This window comes from Dipodomys merriami, unplaced genomic scaffold (assembly GCF_024711535.1).
Source record: "Dipodomys merriami isolate MVZ:Mamm:240054 unplaced genomic scaffold, mDipMer1.0.p SCAF_52, whole genome shotgun sequence".
Lineage (NCBI taxonomy): Eukaryota > Metazoa > Chordata > Mammalia > Rodentia > Heteromyidae > Dipodomys > Dipodomys merriami.
The window spans coordinates 5205246-5225504 of record NW_027206091.1 but is presented as its reverse complement, the minus strand read 5'-3'; the positions used below and the strand labels follow the sequence as shown (position 1 = coordinate 5225504).

General features: G+C 46.1%; 2 protein-coding genes across 2 annotated transcripts in view; one reads left to right on the top strand and one right to left on the bottom strand.

Moving 5' to 3' along the window:
- Rhpn2 (rhophilin Rho GTPase binding protein 2) overlaps window positions 1–14235 on the top strand; it is a 52064-nt gene extending 37829 nt beyond the window's left edge. The window contains exons 9-15 of the mRNA XM_069998559.1: window positions 701–857; window positions 2869–2988; window positions 3528–3722; window positions 5473–5549; window positions 7309–7455; window positions 8226–8381; window positions 12333–14235. Coding sequence (XP_069854660.1) covers window positions 701–857; window positions 2869–2988; window positions 3528–3722; window positions 5473–5549; window positions 7309–7455; window positions 8226–8381; window positions 12333–12602 — 1122 coding nt within the window. The 3' untranslated portion in view covers window positions 12603–14235. The remainder of the gene's footprint in view (window positions 1–700; window positions 858–2868; window positions 2989–3527; window positions 3723–5472; window positions 5550–7308; window positions 7456–8225; window positions 8382–12332) is intronic.
- Faap24 (FA core complex associated protein 24) lies at window positions 13392–19928 on the bottom strand. Its single transcript, XM_069998560.1, has 5 exons — window positions 19852–19928; window positions 19555–19673; window positions 19103–19242; window positions 18558–18710; window positions 13392–16111 (listed from the first exon to the last, which is right to left on the bottom strand). Exons 2-5 carry the CDS (start codon window positions 19658–19660, stop codon window positions 15860–15862), a joined length of 651 nt encoding a protein of 216 aa, XP_069854661.1. The 5' UTR covers window positions 19661–19673; window positions 19852–19928; the 3' UTR covers window positions 13392–15859.
- Between the last annotated feature and the right edge of the window lie 331 nt (window positions 19929–20259).

Genomic DNA, 20259 nt, shown 5'->3' with positions numbered 1-20259 from the left:
TAGTGAGGAATCGAACCCAGGACCTCTTGCAAGCAAGGCAAGTGCTCTAGCCACCTTCCCAGCCCCTGGTGGTTTATTAGAGATAAGAGTCTCACGGACTTTCCTGCTGGGTTGGCTTTGAACCTCGATCCTCAGATCTCAGCTTCCTGAGTAGCTAGGATTACAGGAGTGAGCCACCAGCGCCTAGCCTTCCACCTCCAATTTTCTGAGGGTTAATTGGAGTTAAAATCTCCTGGATTACAGGCATGAGCCATCAGGGCCTAACTCCTTAGCTCTTTTGCCCAAGGCTAGCGCTCTACCACTGAAGCCACAGTTGTACTTTTGACCTTTTGTGGTAAAGTTCTTTTGTAGTTAGTTGGAGATAAGAGTTTCATGGGCTTTTCTTGCCCCAGTCTGGTTTTGAACCTTGATTTCAGCCTCCTGAGTAGTTAGGATTACACATGTGAGCCCCCTGTATCTGGCCCTCATAGACACTCTTCATTGAACCACCAAAAAGCTAGAAGTGGAGGTGTGGCCTAAGTGGTAGAGCATCAGCTTTAAGCAAAAGAATTTCATGAACACACCCAGGCTCTGAGCTCAAGTCCCCCAGTACAGGTGTGTGTGTGTGTATGTGTATGCACACACACACACACACACACACACACACACAGAGGCTCTTTCTCTGAAGCTGAGCTCCCCCCTCCCATGACCCTTGTTTCAGGTGGCAGAGGTCTACCGGCAGTTGCACACAGCCATGAGCCAGGCACCAGTGAAAGAGAATATCCCCTACTCCTGGACCAGCCTGGCTTGTCTGAAGGCTCATCACTATGGAGCTCTAGCCCACTACTTCACCGCTACCCTCCTCATGGATCACCAGTGTAAGATTTGAGGCTCTGGGCTTGGATCAGGGTTGTGGTCTTAACAGCTCAATAGGGGGAGGGGAGGATTTCTGAGCTAAGTGGGTATTCCCTGTGCTCCCTCCTGGTTCTGCAGACATTCCCAACCTGAATGAAGGCAGGAGGTGGGGAGAACACATAGCCCACGGCCAAGCCCAGATTAAGGATGATCAACTTTTATGGAAGGACCCAGTTTCTTTCAAAGGCAGCTTCATTTTGTTTTTGGAACCAAGCAAATGGTTTTTCAACTGGAATCTGGAATGTTAAGGGTATCACAAATTCCATAACCTCCAATAAACTGCCCAAAAAAGCTGGAAGTGGAGCTGTGGCTCAAGTGATAGAGCACTAGACTTGAACACAAAAGCTCAGGGACAGCACCTAGGCCCAGAGTTCAAGCTCCAGGAACAGCAAAGGAAAAAAACAGTAATCAATATAAGTAATAATTTAAAGGTCATGCACTGGCGGCGTATACCTGCAATCCTCCTTACTCAGAAGACTTGAGATCCAGGGGACCAAGATTCAAAGCCAGCACTGGCAGAAAAGTCCATAAGACTCTTTATCTCCAATTAGTAAACAAAATGTTGGGTTGGAGGTTTGACTCAGGTGGGAGAATGCTTGTCAAACAAACAAGCTAAGCAAGTGTGAGACCCTCAGTTCAACTTCAGTATCACCAAAAAAAAAAAAACACCAGAAAGTTTGTTTATGTTTTTATTTATTTTTACCAGTCCTGGGGCTTGAACTCAGGGCCTGGGTACTGTCCTTGAACTTCAAAGCCAGCACTCTACCACTTGAGCCACAGCCACAGCATCACTTCTGGTTTTTTTGTTTATATGGTACTGAGGAATCAAACCCAGGGCTTCAGGCATGCTAGGCAAGCACTCTACCACTGAGCCACATTCCCAGCCTGGAATTCATATACTTTTTTGACAGATTTCTTATCATCCTCTTAAATGTTGTTCTTGAATCTGGTGCCTCTCCCTCCTCACCCTAATGCTGGCTCAGATCTAATAGTCAGGTAGGATTTCTTATATAATTCATGTTTGAAGTATGGCAGCCCTGAGTAAATAAACAATCATTGCAGCCAGACTGCTTGAGTTCTTATCTCAGCCTTGCCCCTAATCACCTATGTGACCTTGGAAAAGTGACTTAGCTGCTTTTTTTTTTTTTTTTTTTTTTTTTGTGGGTCATGAGGTTTGAACTCTGGGCCTGAATGCTACCCCTCAGCTCTTCAGCTCAAGGTGAGCACTATATCACTTGAGCCACAGCTCCACTTCTGGTTTTCTGGTAGTTTATTGGAGATAAGAGTCTCATGGAATTTCCTGCCTGAGCTGGCTTTGCATTGCGATCCTCAGATCTCAGCTCTTGAGTAGCTAGGATTACAGGCATGAGCCACCAGTGTCTGGTGACTTAGCTGCTTTGTGCCTTCCTTTTCTTCCTATTCTCATCTGCTATATAAAAGTAGCAAGAAAAACCTCCCTCTTGGGGCAGGGGGCTGTTGTGAAAATTAAGTACCTCTGTACAAAGCTCTTTGAATGTGTTAGGTGCCACTACTAGCATTGTGTAGTAGGACAAGATAGGGCAACAAAGGAAATACACTGTAGTTGCTGTGGATGTGGGCAAGGCAGCCTGGTGGACTCCTTGATGCAATCCTAGATGGTTTCTTGAAGGTAGTGACCTTTGAGCTGGGCTTTTGATCAGGGACACACACACCACACACCACATACACATGTAGCTAGGGAGAGCAAGCCTGAGCTCTGAGGTAGAAACTCAGAGGGTAGAGGGGGGTGAGTGGTGGGTGAGGTTCACAGGACATGCTCCAGGGAAACAGGCTGAAGCAGAAGCAGGGCCACATCACAAGGCACAAAGGTGTGCATGCCAGCAGTGATGCTCAGGGCTGTGTTGGAATCAAAAGGAGCCCTAGGATGGGGTGGGGAGGGAACCCATGTGAGTGTGCAGAGGGAAAGGGAAATTTCCCTTGTGATTGTGTTCACAGTGAAGCCAGGTGCAGATGAGGACCACCAGGAGAAATGCTTGTCTCAGCTCTACACCCAAATGCCAGAGGGGCTGACGCCCTTGGCCACACTGAAGAATCAGCAGCAGCGCCAGCAGCTGGGTGAGTATGGACCCTGAACTGTCCCCGCACAAAGCTCCAGATTTCTTCTCCATGGAGAAGTAGGGGACAGGACTTTCGGACCAAGCATTGTGACTTCTCAGAATCAGGAGGCATAGCCTCTCAGAGGCCCCCAGAATGCCTTCTCACAGCCCCATGAGCACCCCGGGTTCCAGTCTTGGAGCCAGATGGCTGTCATTCTCCCTGAACAGTATGGAAGGAATGACCCCCTCCTTCTCTTCCCTTCTTTTCTCTTTGTGCCAGTTCTGAGGCCTGAACCCAAGGCCTAGGTGCTATCCCCTAGTGTTTTCACTGGACTGGCATTCTCCCTATTGAGCCACAGCTCTATTTCAAGCTTTTTGCTGACTATTTGGAGATAAGGATCTCATGGACACTCCTGCCTGGGCTGGCTTTGAACCACAAACCTCAGATCTTAGCCTCCTGAATAGTTATAGGTAGCTCCTAATTTAGAAAGGGCTAATCTTCCTGCCTGCTCTGTGATAAGATTCACACGCCTTGTGGGTTGTGGTTTCTGCCTGCAGGAAAGTGCCATCTGCAGAGAGCTATCACCCACCATGAAGAGTCCCTGAGGGAAGCCAGCCTGTGCAAGAAACTACGCAACATCCATGTGCTTCAGGAGGTGCTAACAGCGGCCCACCAACGGACCCGGCTCAAATACGATCAACACCGAGAGGAAGATGATATCCTGAACTTGATGGACGCCCCTGACATTGTGTGTGAGTGGCAAGACCAGGCCTTTGTGCTAGTGGGTATGACTTGTGAGAACATGGGTGTGGCATTTTTGCCTGTGGGCAGGGCCTTACTCTTATGAGTGAGGCCTATGGGCTGGTCCTGTGTGACTAGTTGATCCTATAGACTTGTGGGCAGTACCTGAGTGCCTGTGGGAGGGCCCTGTATGCTTATGTCAGAGCCTTATTCCTGTCAGCAGGACCTGTGTGCTGATGGACAGGGTCTCATGTCTATAGGTGTGGTCTGTATACTTTTGATCTGGGTCTTATTCTTGTGAGTGAGTCTGCTCCTAAAAAGCAGATGTACCTGTCGTGGGAGGCCTCAGCACCCCAGCTACATATAGCCTGTTTTTTCTTTTTCTTTTTCTTTTCTTTTTTTTTTTTTTTTGCTGGTCCTGGGGCTTAAACTCAGGGCCTAGACACTGTCCTTGAGCCTCTCTGTGCTCAAGGCAAGCACTCTAGCACTTGGGCCACTTCTGGCTTTTTCTGTTTATGTGGTACTGAGGTATCGAACCCATGCATGCTAGACAGTCTACCACTAAGCCACGTTCCCAGCCCCCAGCCTGTGTTTTCTATCCTGCAGGCCCAGGCAGCTCTCTGCATGAGGGCCCTGAAGCTCACTGCACGAGGGCTGGACTATGGGCTTCCCTTCCCTTGCCCTTTCTTCCCCTCATTCCTACTCCAGTGGCTTTCTTGTGATCCTTTCTCTTGTCGTTCTGATGCTTGTCATCCTGGTCCTGTCCTCTGGGTTGATTATTTCTTCTTGCCCAGTAGCACCTACCTCTAGTCTTTGTTTGTTTTGTTTTTGGGTCCAGTTGTGGGGCCTGAACTCTGGGCCTGGGCGCTGTTCCTCAGCTCTTCAGCTCAAGGCTAGCACTCTACCACTTGAGCCACAGCGCCACTTCCAGCTTTTTTCTTTTTGCTTATGTGGTGCTGAGGAATCGAACCCAGGGCCTCATGCATGCAAGGCAAGCGCTCTACCACTGAGCCACCTTCCCAGCCCTACCTCTAGTCTTTGTATCTTAAAGGTCCAGCATAGGGCTGGGAAGGTGGCTCAGTGGTAGAGCGCTTGCCTTGCATGCATGAGGCCCTGGGTTCGATTCCTCAGCACCACATAAGCAAAAAGAAAAAAGCTGGAAGTGGCGCTGTGGCTCAAGTGGTAGAGCACTAGCCTTGAGCTGAAGAGCTGAGGGACAGCGCCCAGGCCCAGAGTTCAGGCCCCACAACCGGACAAAAAAAAAAAAAAAGGTCTAGCATACACTTGCTTTCATTTTCTAGATTCTTCAGTGAAGTCTCAGGCCCTCCTTTGGGCCTGTAGCTCCTCTAGCTCCCTCTTTTTCCACTGAGGAGTTTGTGCCAGATCAATCCATCAGTCTATCTTCCATCTATTTTTTTTTCTTCCTCTCCTCTCTTTCTTTCTCTTTTTCTCCTTTCTCTTTCTTTCCCCATACTGGGGCTTGAACTCAAGGCCTGAATGTTGTCCCCTAGCTATTTTGCTCAAGGCTGATGCTCTACCACTTGAGCCACAGTTCCACTACTGGCTTTTTATGATTGATTGGAGATATGAGTCTCAAAGACTCACCTGCCCATCTGTCTTCCAACTATGATCCTCAGGTCTCAGCTCCCTGAGTAGCTAGGATTAACAGGTGTGAACCACCAGTACCCTACTGCAGCTTGAGTCTTTTAAGGATCATTTCTCTTTACAGAGACTCTTAACCTTTTATTTTTCCTCTTCTAGCTAAAACTGAGCAAGAGGTAGAAGTAATACCGCCCCAGTTCTCCAAGGTCACGGTCACAGACTACTTCCAGAAGCTGGTATGTGGGGTATTTCCTTTATAAATGACCTAAGGTGATGGCCTGTAAGTTTCATACATAAGCTGTCTTCATTTATCTAGTACCCTATACAAAATACCATCCAATGGGTGACTTATTATAATCAGCAGAAACTTAAGCTGCTTCCAGTTCTAGTGGCTGAGAAGTTCAAGGTCAATGTGCTGGCAGATTTCAGCATTCACTGAGAGCTGCTTGCTAAGTCATAGATGGCCTTTTGCTGTATCCTCAAGTGGTAAAAGGGGCTAGTGAGCTCCTTTGAACCTAACTGCAAGAGCATTGGTTCAGTTAATGAAGGCCATCAAAGGCCCAACCTACTAATCATGGGTAATTAGTTTTTTTTGTTATTGTTTTTCCTTTGTTGTTTTTTTTTTGGTTCTGGTTGTGGGGCCTGAACTCTGGGCCTGGGCGCTGTCCCTCAGCTCTTCAGCTCAAGGCTAGCACTCTACCACTTGAGCCACAGTGCCACTTCTGGCTTTTTTCTTTTTTTGCTTATGTGGTGCTGAGGAATGGAACCCAGGGCCTCATGCATGCAAGGCAAGCACTCTACCACTGAGCCACCTTCCCAGCCCCTGTTGGTTTTTTTTTTTGCACACACACACACACACACACACGAGTTTGCAATCTGGACCTTTATACTGTCCCTTAACCATTGTGTTCAAGGTTTGTTTTCTATCACTGGAGCCTCAGCTCTACTTCCAGCTTTTTTTTTCTTTTGGTCCAGTCATGGGGCCTGAACTCTGGGCCTGGGCGCTGTCCCTCAGCTCTTCAGCTCAAGGCTAGCACTCTACCACTTGAGCCACAGCACCACTTCCAGCTTTTTTCTTTTTGCTTATGTGGCGCTGAGGAATCGAACCCAGGGCCTCATGAATGCAAGGCAAGTGCTCTACCACTGAGCCACCTTCCCAGCCCTTACTTCCAGCTCTTTGCTGGTTAGTTGGAGAGTTAGACATTCCTGCCCCAGCTGGCTTTAGAACTGTGATCTTCAGATCTCAGCTTTCTAATGGCATGAGCCACCAGTACCTGGCTGGTTATTAGGTTTTAACATACAAATCTTGGCAGGACACACATATTTAGACTATATATAAAGCACTATTTTTACAGCTTGTAATCACAACACTTGGGGAACAGAGACAGAAGAATCCTTTGAGCTCAGAAATTCAAGACTATCCTAAGGACCATAGCAAGATGTTAAAACATCTAATCATTTGGAGAAAAATAATAAACATTAATAAATAAAACTATCATAGCTACTCAGGAGGCTGAAATTTGAGGTCATGGTTCAAAGCTAGCCCAAGCAGGAAAGTCTGTGAGACTCTGTTCTCTAATTAACCACAAAAGAGGTAGAATTGGAACTGTGGTTCAAGTAAGGAGAGTGTTAGCTTTGAGTAAATGAGCTAAGGGACAGCTTCTAGGCCCTGAGTTCAAGCCCTACTACTAGCATAAGAAAATATAATAGGGGCTGGGAAGGTGGCTCAGTGGTAGAGTGCTTGCCTTGCATTCATGAGGCCCTAGGTTTGATTCCTCAGCACCACATAAGCAAAAGGAAAAAAAAAAAAAAAGCCAGAAGTGGCGCTATGGCTCAAGTGGTAGAGCACTAGCCTTGAGCTGAAGAGCTGAGGGACAGCGCCCAGGCCCAGAGTTCAGGCCCCACAACTGGACCCTCCCCCCAAAAAAATATATAATAGAACCAAATGTGCCTTAGTCTCCAACCTCTCCAGCCTAATGACTCTTGTCTTCCCAGGGCCCCCTATCCGTGTTCTCGGCCAGCAAGAGGTGGACTCCTCCTAGAAACATTCACTTCACAGCAGAAGAAGGGGACTTGGGCTTCACGCTGAGAGGAAACACCCCAGTGCAGGTCCACTTCCTGGACCCTCAATGTTCTGCTGCAGTAAGCCTATCATATTGTTTTGCCTTGTGCTGGTCCTGAGGTTTGAACTCAAGGCCTGGACCCTGTCCTAGAGCCTCTTTTGCTCAAGGGTAGAGCCTTGCTTTATCACTAGAACCACAGCTCCATTTCCTGCTTTTTGTTGTTGTTGTTGGTGGTGGTGGTAGTTAATTGGAGATGAAAATCTCATGGCCTTTCCTGCCCGGACTGCTTTGAACTCTGATCCTTAAATCTCAGCCTTCTCAGAAACTAGGATGACAGGTGTGAGCCATTAGCACCTGGCTAACTTATCCTTTTTTTTTTTTGTCGGTCATGGGGCTTGAACTCTGGTTCTGAATGCTCTCCAACTCTTCAGTTCAAGGTTAGCGCTCTATCACTTGAGCCACTGCACCACTTCCGGCTTTTTCTGTTTATGTGGTGCTGAGGAATCGAACCCAGGGCTGCATGCATGGCAAGCACTCTACCACTGAGCCACCTTCCCAGCCCCCCCCCCTTTTTTTTTTTTAATGGGAAGAACCTATAGGGATCCTGAGATTTGAAGATTGTGGTTCAAAGCCAGCTCGGGCAAGAAAGTCTGTGAGATTCTTATCTCCAGTGAACCACCAAAAAAGGCTGGAAGTAACTGGAGCTGTGGCTTAAAATGGTAGCCTGAGAGAAAAAATCAAGAAGCTCAAGGATAGCATCCTGGTCTTGAGTTCAAACCCCAGTATGGGTACAGATTTAAAAAAAGAAATGAAGCAACACTAACCTTTATTAAAATAACATTCTCCTAGCTGGCAGGAACCAAAGAGGGAGACTATATCATTTCCATTCAAGATGTGGATTGTAAGTGGCTAACAGTGACTGAGGTCATGAAGCTGTTGAAGGGCTTTGGCGGGGATGAGATTGACATGAAGGTGGTGAGCCTCCTGGACTCCACATCTTCCATGGTGAGTGTGGCGGGGATGTGAGCTTAGTGTGAGTTCCACCCCAGGGAACTCTGCCTTCCAACTTGGCACAGTGTAGCACAAACTGCCAATTCCTAAACTGAAATCCTGGAATGCACTCATCCTAAGTCAAGAGACAATTTTGAAAACTTTCAATTTCCTAGTTCCATATTAATGAATTGATTACTTAAAAAATCCATTTAATTTATATCATGCTTATGGTTAAAAAAAATATATGTTCAGATGGAAGCTGGGTACTGTAACTATAATACCAGCTAACTCAGGATACTGAGATCTGGAGGATACAGGTTTGAGGCAAGCCAAGGGAGAAGTCTGTAAGACTCCCATCTGTTCCAAAATAACCAGCAAAAATGTACTAGAGACATGGATCAAATGATAGAGCAACCAGCCTTGAGCAAAAAGGTTAAGGGTCAGATGCTGGTAGTTTACACCTATAATCCTAATTCCTCAAGAGGCTGATATCTGAGTATCACAGTTTGAAGCCAGCTCAGGGCAAGAAAGTCTGAGACTCTTATGTCCAATGTACCACTAGAAAACTGGAGGTGGAGCTATGGCTCAAAGTGGTAGAGCACTAGCCTTGAGCAAGGGATAGCACACAGGCCCTGAGTTCAAACCCCCACAACCCAACAACAAAAAAAAGACAGTTCCCAGGCCCTGAGTTCAACTCCCAGTACCAGCACAAAAAAAAAAAAAAAAAAAGAGGGAAAGTGTTTCACACTGTCTTAAGTATGGGAGCCCCAGCTTCCTCTAGATTAGAGAGGTTCTTGCTCTGAAAATGGGTAATCAGCACTACAAAGTGGTGATTTTTAAAAAAAAAAATTATTGTGAGAATACCATACAGAGGGGTTACAATTACATGGGCAAGATAATGAGTACATTTTTTTTAGCAAGCATTGTTGCCTCCTCCTTTGTTTCCCCTTCCCATCTCTTCCCATCTACCCCCCCCCCCCGCCCCAAAGTGATCTTGATAAATGATGTAAAAGAAAGAACGCATGGTTGAACATCTGGGATTGAGGAGATGCTCCTAGACAGGGCAGGAACCTGGATGTAAACCACTAAAAAGATGCAGGAGAGCACCATGAGGAGGGCAGGGGAGGGAGAGAGAGGGGCCTCTGTGGTGGTGCCCTGAGCTAGAAGAAATTGAACCTTTTGGGAAGGGCAGTGGCCTCATCTGATGTTTGTTCTAGAGGGACACCTGCTCTCGGGAGGCTGGTCACAGATCCTCCTGGCCAATGGCTTTACCTGGGGGATAGGGAGAGGTAGGTGCTTCAGAAATGTGCTTTTGTGTGTGTTAGCTCTCAGCTTTTTTGCTCAAGGCTGTACCACTTGAGCCACAATGCCACTTACAGTTGTTTTGTTGGTGTTTTTTTTTTTTTTTTTTGGCTCAAACCATGATCCTCAGATCTCAGCTTCCTGAGTACTAGGATTACAAGTATGAGACACTGACACCCTGCAGAGATTTGTTGAGGGTTTGTATAACTATGGTAACAGAAAAGACATCACAGTCTAACCCTTGAACAGCTGCATGGGCAATGACTGTTATTTTTTTGCTGATATTGAGTCTTGAACTCAGGGCCTTGGTGCTGTCCTTCAGCTTTTTTTGCTCAAGTAGGTGCTCTGCCTCTGGCACTTTACCACTTGAACCATAGCTCTACAGGCTTTTGGATGGTTATGGAGATAGTCTTACCAACTTTACTGCCTTCGCTGGCTTTGAACCATGATCTTCAGATCTCAGCCGCCTGAACAGCTAGCTAGGATTACTGTCATAAGCTACTATGCCTGGCTCAGAGGCTGTTTTGTAATGGAGCTAAGGGGTAGAAAAGAGAATAGTCATGCTCTGAGTTTTCCATGATGTTGGTCATCCATGCCAATTTATTTAGGCAGCTGGGTATTTGAGGCTTAAAGGGAGACACACAAGCCAGAAATTGCCTGTCATCTTAGTTACCCAGGTGACCGAGATGGGAGGATCATGGTTCAAAGCTAACCTGGGCAGAAATTCTGAGAAACTTATCTCCAATTAACCACTAAAAGTCAGAAGTAGAAATGTGACTCAAATGGTAGAGAGCCAGCCCTGAGCAGGAAAAGAAAAAAAAACACACACAAGAAAACTACACAAGTGTAAGCCCCATTACTAGTACCAAAAACCAACAAAAATTAAAAACACGTTCCCTTTAAAAACTTAAGAATTCCATGGGGCTGGGAAGGTGGCTCAGTGGTACAGCGCTTGCCTTGCATGCCTGAGGCCCTGGGTTCGATTCCTCAGCACCCCATAAGCAAATAGAAAAAAGCTGGAAGTGGCGCTGTGGCTCAAGTGGTAGAGTGCTGGCCTTGAGCTGAAGAGCTGAGGGACAGCGTCCAGGCCCAGAGTTCAGGCCCCACAACTGGACCAAAAAAAAAAACAAATTAAAAAAACCAGCTGGGTGCTAGTGGCTCATGCCTGTAATCTCAGCTACTCAGGAGGCTGAGTTCTGAGGATTGTAGTTCAAAGCCAGCTCAGGTAGGAAAGTTCATGAGACTTTTATCTCCAGTAAACTACTCAGAAAAAGCCGGAAGTGGCACTGTAGCTCAAGTGGTAAAGGAGCTCAGGGATAGTATCAGGCCCTGAGTTCAAGGCTAGATCTAACACACACACACACACACACACACACACACACACACACACACACACACACACACACACACACACACACACACACACACACACACACACACACACACACACACACACACACACACACACACACACACACACACACACACACACACACACCCCACACACACACACACACACGGAGCCAGTACACACACGGAGCCAGTACACACACACACACTTCCAAAAAGGTGCAGAAAAGACTCAGGGAGCCAGTACACACACACACCACACACCCACACCCACACCCCCCCCCACACATACACACACTTCCAAAAAGGTGCAGAAAAGACTCAGGGAGCCAGTAATGGGGGCAAAAATGAAAGGAAAAGGGTTAAAAGATGAGTGAAAGAAAGCAGAGCCCCTGGGATGGTCCTGGGAGAATTGTGGGGTCAAGGAAACTTTTCAAAGAATGTGGTGTGCACCGAGGCAGACAGAGGGCAGAGCCAGGTGGGGGGTGGAAGTCTTTGAGGAAGGAATGCAGGCAGATTGGTACTGGAAGAGAGAGGCTGAGGAATCTGTAAAGAGGAGGAGTTGGGTGTAGGCAGAGAAGATAGGGCATGAGGAGGTGTGTGGAGGAGGAAAGGTTGATTGATGGAGAAAGGGCAAACAGATGAGCCAGGGGACGGTGCTGGTTAGAGGATTCGAATTTCAAAGAAAGCAAGTCTGCTTGATAAAATATTCCCAGCAACATGCAGCTTTGAAAAATGGTCCCATAATAGGTGCTGGTGGCTCAAGTAGCCAAGAGATCTGAGGATTGAAGTTCAAAGCCAGCTGGAACAGAGAAATCTGAAAGACTCATCTCTAGTTAAAGCTGGAAGTAGAGGTGTGGCTCAAGTGGTAGAGCATAAGCCTTGAACAGAAAAAATAAAGTCAAACAAGAACACGAGGCTCCAAGTTCAAGCCACATACACACAGACAGTCTCAGTTTCAGGTTTCTATTTTTTTTTATTTTATTTTTTTTGGGTCCGGTTGGGGGCCTGAACTCTGGGCCTGGGTGCTGTCCCTCAGCTCTTCAGCTCAAGGCTAGCGCTCTACCACTTGAGCCACAGAGCCACTTCCAGCTTTTTTCTTTTTGCTTATGTGGTGCTGAGGAATCGAACCCAGGGCCTCAGGCATGCAAGGCAAACGCTCTACCACTGAGCCAACTTCCCAGCCCTCAGTTTCAGGTTTCTATTTGAGGGTCCTGTGAAGTGTGAAGACATAAGCCTCAACCTTAGTAATCCTTTACCAGATAGTCTTGCCACACCTTAGAGTCTTCGTCCTTCCTCTCTTCCATACAGCCTGGTAAGTGTGCCACATATTCTGTGGGAATGCAGAAAACCTACTCCATGATCTGCTTATCCATCGATGATGATGATGATAAAAGTTACAAAACCAAGAAGGTCTCCAAGAAGCTCTCCTTTTTGAGTTGGGGTACCAGTAAGAACAGACAGAAGTCAGCCAGTACATTGTGTCTCCCAGCAGTTGGAGTGGCAAGGCCAAGGCCTCAAGTCAAGAAGAAGCTGCTGACTCCTTTTAGCCTGCTCAACTCTGAAAGCTCATTGTACTAAGTACAACATGGATAAAACAGATGTTCACCCGCTGGCAGGTCAAGGCCTTTCAATCTGTGCCATAGGAGAAAATATCTAAATGTCATTACTTCCCGTTTTTCCCAGTATAAACTTGTCTTTGGTGAGCTTTTAGAGAAGTGACAAGAATCCTCTGGACATCTGCGGGAAGCACATTTATTTAGAATTTCACTATATTGCTGCAGATTATTTATTTTAGAAGGTATTGTACATAGAACAATGTCCAAATGATGGCTGCTTGTAATTATTAGGAGCTAACAGAGGTAAACTGAGGCTACCTTACTACATTTGTGATATTTCTAAGTGTCCAGACAGGGGTAAGTCTGTCCTTGATCTAGAGTCCAGTGGACCCTTGAATTAAAGATAGGTCAGGCAATAAAAGATAGGGAAATTTGTATAGGAAAATTTTGCCAAGCTGGGCACTATTGGCCCACGGCTGCAATTGAAGCAACTAAGGAGGCTGAGATTTAAGGATTAGTTTGAAGCCAGCCTGGGTATGAAAATTAGGCTGATCCCTAATGAATTACCAAAAAGCCAGAAGTAGAGGTGGGGCACAAGTAGTAGAGCACCAGCCTTGTGCAAAAAAGTTAAGGGAGAGCACCCAGGACCTGAGTACAAGCCCCTAGAACCAGCACACACATTACACACACACACACATACATAAATATGGCCCTCAAAGCTATTTCCTCTGGGGAATTTATTACCTTAAAATAAGACTTTACTCTTCTATCTATGAATGCTATTTCTAGATCAAGTCTAGTGCCAAATTCATTCTTTTTTTTTTTTTTTTTGGTGGTGGTAGGGATTGAACCACTGCCAAAAATAAAGAAAAAAGAAAAACAATTTACAAGTAGCTTGTCCTTTAGTGTGGCTCCACCTAGAAGGTGCTGGCCTTGTGGGAGTGTTTGATATGCCATTTTGTCTCCAGTATAGATACTGTATTCTTATACTCCAAACTTTTCAGTACCTTCTTGAAAGTAAAAAGTACATAACTGAGGCCGGGCGCTGGTGGCTCACGCCTGTAATCCTAGCTACTCAGGAGGCTGAGATCTGAGGATCGCGGTTCAAAGCCAGCCCGGGTAGGAAAGACCGTGAGACTCCTATCTCCAATAAACCACCAGAAAACCGGAAGTGGCGCTGTAGCTCAAGTGGTAGAGCACTTGCCTTGAGCTGAAGAGCTGAGGGACAGCGCCCAGGCCCAGAGTTCAAGCCCCACGACCGACAAAAAAAAAAAAAAAAAAAAAAGTACATAACTGTATTTTAAGTGTCTTAGGCAAGAGAGTAGGTAAAGATGTCAGTGGTTCAAGTCTTAAGCTGTTTTTGACCTTTCTGTTTTTGTTATTGTTTTTAATGAACATTCCTTACCAGTTTGACTTCTTCGGCTATAAGATGGATGACGCTGTGATGCTAATGATGAATTCATGGCTGACACAGGAAAGGCCATGTGGCTTAATATAGAGCATTGTGGTCTTTGTTTAGAGAATCAACAAGGATTGACCATATTTTTCTGTTGTGCAATATCTTAAAGGAAGCAACCACCTTTAGGAAATGTGTCCCCGCTGCTCCTATGACTGTGTTTGTGTAAATATATAAATAAATGCATTCGTTCAACTGATTTAAGATTTTGTTACTTCATTTCCCTCAAATCATTATCAATCTCATGTACCGTTTTTTTCTCTTGCATTTTATTTTCCAAAAACGACTAACATTTGACAAAATTAATGAGCTTTCATTCAGATGTTTAGTATTTTTTTAAACCACATGCCATTATTAATTGTACATATAAGCTGCATGCCAGTGGCTCATGCCTGTAATCCTAGATACTCTAGAGGCTGAGATCTGAGGATTCAGGTTGAAAGCTAGCCCAGGCGGAAAAGTCTATGAGGCTCTTATTTCCAATTAACCAACAAAAAGTTGGAAATGGAGTTGTGGCTCATGTGGTAGAACACCAATCTTGAATGGAAAAGCTGAGCTAAATCAAGAATGTGAAGCTAAATTCAAGCCTTAATACCAGCAAAAAAAAAAATAAATAAATAAAAATACAGGGACAAAGGACTCAAGGGTGGAACTATTGTACATGAGTTTAGTTACATGGGCAACAGCCCCAGAGCACAGATCTGCAGACAAGACCTGAAGATATAAGTGAGTCATTATAGCTTTGTTTCCTGTACATGTCTACAACTGCTTCCTGGAACCTTCTATTCCCTTCTATGACAGGCACAGGTCAAGGTCCCTCATATAAATATGTCCTAGCTGAGTTTTTGCTGAGACCAAGAGGTCCTCACTAGTTGGGAAGGTGGCTCCGTGGTGGAGTGCTTGCCTTCTATCCATGAGACCCTGGGTTCGATTCCTCAGCATCACATAAGCAGAAAAAGCCAGAAGTGGCGCTGTGGCTCAAGTGGTAGAGCACTAGCCTTGAGCTGAAGAGCTGAGGGTCAGCGCCCAAGTCCAGAGTTCAGGCCCCACGACTGATTAAAAAAAAAAAAAAGAGGTCCTCACTGGGTCCTTTTTGTAACAGACCATGAGCACTGACACCTATGCTCAAACCCAGACCTCAAAGGAACATCAAGGACTTGTCTTTCATTGGTTACTCTGAGAGGAAATCTTATTTCTTGGTTTGACTGGTTGTGCTAGTATCAAGACGAGTTCCGGTACTTCGGGCCTCATACTCTTGCTTTGCTTTTTCATGCAAGGTTGGAGCTCTACCACAAGAGCTATTCCTCCACGTGTGACTTTTTACTGGTCAACTGAAGATAGGAGTTTCATAAATTTGTCTATCCAGGCTGGCTTCCAAATGCAAACCTCAGATCTCAGCCTCCTAAATAGCTGGGATTACAGGTGTGAGCTACCAGTGCCCTGCCTTTTTTTTTTTTTTTTTTTTTTTTGCCAGTCCCAGAGGGTAAACTCAGGGCTTGGTGCTGTTTCTGACTTCTTTATTTGTCAATCATGGGGCTTGAACTCTGGGCTTGGGCACTGTCCTTGCACTCTTCAGCTCAAGCCAAGCGCTCTACTGCTTGAGCTATAGCACCACGTCCAGTCTTCTAGTGGTTTATTGGAGAGAAGAGTCTCATGGACTTTCGTGCCCAGGCTGGCTTTGAACTGCGATCCTCAGATCTCAGCCTCCTGAGTAGCTAGGATTACGAGTGAGCCACTGGCACCCAGCTGTTTCTTGATTTTTAAACAGGAAAAGCAGAAGCTTGCTGTCTAGGCAAGACAACAGTAGTAGATGTGAAGTCAGGTCACCTGGACTGGGTGAAGAAGGTATAGATCTGCTGGGCCACCGCTGGGCCCACCACCTGCTCCAGCTCTTGGATAGAAGCATTGCTGAGTTGTTGGATGCTTGGGAACTTCTGAAGAAGAAGGAGAGCTTTAACTTTTCCAACTCCTGGGATCTGTTGAACAGTTCGAACAAGAGAAGTTTCAGAGAGCCCAACCCGTGTTGTCTTCCTGAGGAAAGGGTTCTTCCTGGTCACTTGGCTCTGCTCTTCCACCTGAACCAGAAATTAAAAGAACAGCTCATAAGCGCCCTCTGGAGGAAAGGAGGTTTATTATTAGTGGCGGGGGGGGGCGCGAGGGGGGGAAAGGAGGAGAAGAGAAATAGAGAATGAATACTGGGTCTTGAACTGGGGCCTGGGCACTGTCACTTTGCATTTTCTACTCAAAGATATCATTTTCCCATTTGAACCACAGCTCTGCTTGTGGCTTTTTTTTTGTCGGTCGTGGGGCTTGAACTCTGGGCCTGAACTCTGTTCCTCAGCTCAAGGCGAGCGCTCTACCACTTGAGGCACAGTGCCACTTCTGGTTTTCTAGTGGTTTATTGGACATAAGAGTCTCATGGACTTTCTTGCCGGGCCTGGCTTTGAACTGTGATCCTCATATCTCAGCCTCCTGAGTAGCTAGGATTACAGGCATGAGTCACAGGTGCCTGGCTCACTTCTGGCTTTTTGGTAGTTAATGGGAGATAAGAATCTCATGGACTTTCCAGCTTGGGCTAGCTTTGAACCAGGATCCTCAGATCTCAGCCTTTTGAGTACCTACGTTACAGGCAAAAACCACTGGCACCCAGTTTCCCCATCACTAGTTTTTAAAATTAATATTATTTATTTTGCCAGTCCTGGGGCTTGAACTCAGGACCTAGGCACTGTCCTTAAGTTTCTTTTGCTCAAAGCTAATACTTTACCACTTGAGCTACAGCACCACTTCCAGCTTTTTCTGTTTATATGGTACTGAGGAATCAAATCCAGGGCTTCATGCATGCTAGACAAGCATTCTACCATTAAGCCACATTCCCAGCCCTTTTTAGTTTTGTTATGTTTTGTTTTTGGGTCCGGTCGTGGGGCCTGAACTCTGGGCCTGGGCACTGTCCCTCAGCTCTTCAGCTCAAGGCTAGCGCTCTACCACTGGAGCCACAGCGCCACTTCTGGCTTTTTGCTTTTTGCTTATGTGGTGCTGAGGAATCGAACCCAGGGCCTCAGGCATGCAAGGCAAGCGTTCTACCACTGAGCCACCTTCCTAGCCCCCCTTTTAAAAAAATTTTTAAATTGTTATTATAAAGGTGATGTACAGAGGGCCCTATTACTGGGATTCTCCCCTGCCCCGGTTGTGAGGCTTGATCTTGGCTTGGGCACTGCCCTTGAGCTTTTTTTGCACGAGGCTAGTGTTCTACAACTTTGAGCCACATTTCTGGTTTTCAGGTGGTTAATTGGAGATAAGAGTCTGGGAGCTGGGCATCTGGTGGCTCATTCCTATAATCCTAGCTACTCAGGAGACTGACATCTGAGGACTGAGGTTTGAAGCCAGCTCAGGCAGGAAAGCTCCTGAGACTCTTATCTCCAATAAACTACTCAGAAAAAGCCAGAAGTAGCACTGTGGCTCCAGTGATGGAGAGCTACCTTTGAACACAAAGGCTCAGGGACAGCACCTAGGCACTGAATTTAAGCCTCAGGACTGGCAAAAAAAAGGTCTCTACTCTTAGAAATTCTAACGAGCCAAGTTGAAAAATTACTTAAAAGAACCAGTTTGCTTTTTTTTTTCTCTCTCTCTCTCTTTCTTTCTCTCTTTCTTTCTTTTTGTCGGTCATGGGGCCTTAATTCTGGGCCTGGGCACTGTTCCTCAGCTCTTCAGCTCAAGGCTAGCACTCTACCACTTGAGCCATAGCGCCACTTCTGGCTTTTTTTTTTTTCCCCCCTGCTTATGTGGTTCTGAGGAATCAAACCCACGGGCCTCATGCATGCAAGGCAAGCGCTCTACCACTGAACTATGTTCCCAGCCCCCAATTTTCTTTCTTAAGTAAATAAATGTAATAAGCTACACACAGAGATACTGGTGCTTACTAAATGTAATATAGAGAATTAAGATTTTTCACTAGTGGAAATGCAAGATAGTGAATGATGGAGTCCTTGTAGCCTGAACATCCAAAAAGCAGACCTTAAACTTCATCACTTGTGTTATGTGGTTATCTAGAGGAGGGGGCAGCCTCTATGGGCAGCAGAGGCAGCTTTTGAACATAAAAATTTCCAAAAAAAGATTCAATAAACCAAGACAGGTGCTGATAACTCACACCTGTAATCCTAGCTACTCAGGAGACTTGAGATCTAAGAATGGAGTTTGGAAGCCTCCCAGGCATAAAACTCAATGAAACACTTCTCCCAAATTAACCAGCAAAAAGCCACTAATGGAGATGTGGCTCAAATGGTAGAGCGCCAGCCTTGAGCGATGAAAAAGCTAAAGGATAATGCCTAGGCTCAGGGTTCAAGCCACAGTACTGGCATAAGAATGAGGGGGAAAAAATGATGTGATAAACCAATACAAGGAATGTCAAGGATTGGACTTATAGCTTATTATAACTATAGAAAGGACTGCTACCAGCACAGAGGAGCCACCAGGCCCGTTGAGAATCTGCAGAAGGACAATTGTGAAGGAGGATTAGGTACTTACAAACTGGACAATAAGACAGGCTGCTTCCATCTGGTTTCCTACAGGAAGTAAGACCATCCCAAGATCCAGCACCACAAACTTCTGTATGGCTGGGAAGTACTGTTCATTGATCTGTGTTTTTTCCACCACTACAATCCCTTGAAGATGACCACACTTCCAAGAGAAAGACAGTAGAGCATTTTGTAACAGAATTCCTTCCAAAGTTGAGACAGCTGCCCCATGTTAATGGCTCATGCCCGTCATCCTAGCAACTCAGGAAGCTGAGATCCAAAGATTGAAGTTCAAAGCCAGCCTGGGTAGGAAAAAGTGTGAGACTCTGATCTCCAATAGACCAGTCTAAAACCAGAAGTGGAGCTGTGTGGTTCAAGTGGTAGAGTTCCAGCATTGAGCAGAAGAGCTAATGAACAGTGCCCAGGCTCTGAGTTCAAACCCTAGTACAAGAGAACTATCACTGTGGGCTCCCAATGTCCCATGGTATTATACAAATTATTCTAAAGGATGGGGGTGCAATTCAATGTTCTAGTTCTGCTTAATTCAATACGTACATTTCGAACCCGGACAAGTCTCTTTCTGTAGCTATTTCCTGCCACCAACTCAGCTTCGGTGATGTAAATAATGCAAGATCTACTGGACAGGTAAAAATCTGCCAAGTTCAGGCCATCCTCAAAAAGGAGTTTAATTTTTCCTTGAAATAAAGAAAACAAAATGAGTTGTTATAACTCCCCCCACCTCCCTTTTCTATGTCAGTCCTGTGGCTTGAACTCCAGGTCTGGGCATTGCCCCTTAGCTTTTATACTCAAGGCTGGTGCTCTACCCCTAGAGCCACACTTCCACTTCCAGTTTTTTTGCTGATTAATTGAAGATGAGGCTCACCAATATTTCCTTGATCTTCAGATCTCATACTCGCTGAGTAGCTGGGATTACAAGTGAGTCACCTGCACCCAGCTTAAACATTGGAAGAGGGATCAAGGGTGGATTTTTTTTTTTTCATACCGACCTTGCATCTCTTGAGCCAGCTGTGACCCTCGCCATTTCTCATGGGCCACCACGTACCCCAAAGGCACGTGCACAGGGCCAGTGTCATCAGGGGGATCGCTTTCCATCGGCGGTCTCAATCTCATGAGGGAAATGCAAAAACAAACCCAAAATCCTTGAACAAGCTCTATCCTATACCCCTGCCCCATTCTACCCGTCTGCATTGTGGACTTTCTAACAACAGCATTATTTGCCAAAGTCTAAGAACGAGGGGACTCACCCCCACCCCCCAGATGACTTTATGGTTCATTTCTGGTACCTGGTCGACTCCCGCGTTGTGCCCAAGGCCCACCTGAAACCTCACCACTTCCGGGTTCTCACGCTCTGCGGTTTCGCCTAATGTATTTCATTCTGCCCGCCTCCCCGCCTTCTGCAGCGTTGGATAGGCTGTACGATTAGATTGACATCTACTGTGACCACTGCGCCACTCCGAGCTTACGTGAACTACATTTTTCGCCCAGTCTGTTTCATGCCGCCCGCCCTCCTCTCCTTCTCCCGCCTTATGCAGCACGGGATAGGCTGTGATGAAGATTGACATCCACTCTGACCAATAGAAGCATCTATATCGCAGATCGCTTTCATACTGGTGGGAATTTGAACGAAGCGCGCTAGTTGCCAAGAGCGACGGGGCATGGAAGTAAGCTCAGCTGTGATTGGTCCAGGACAA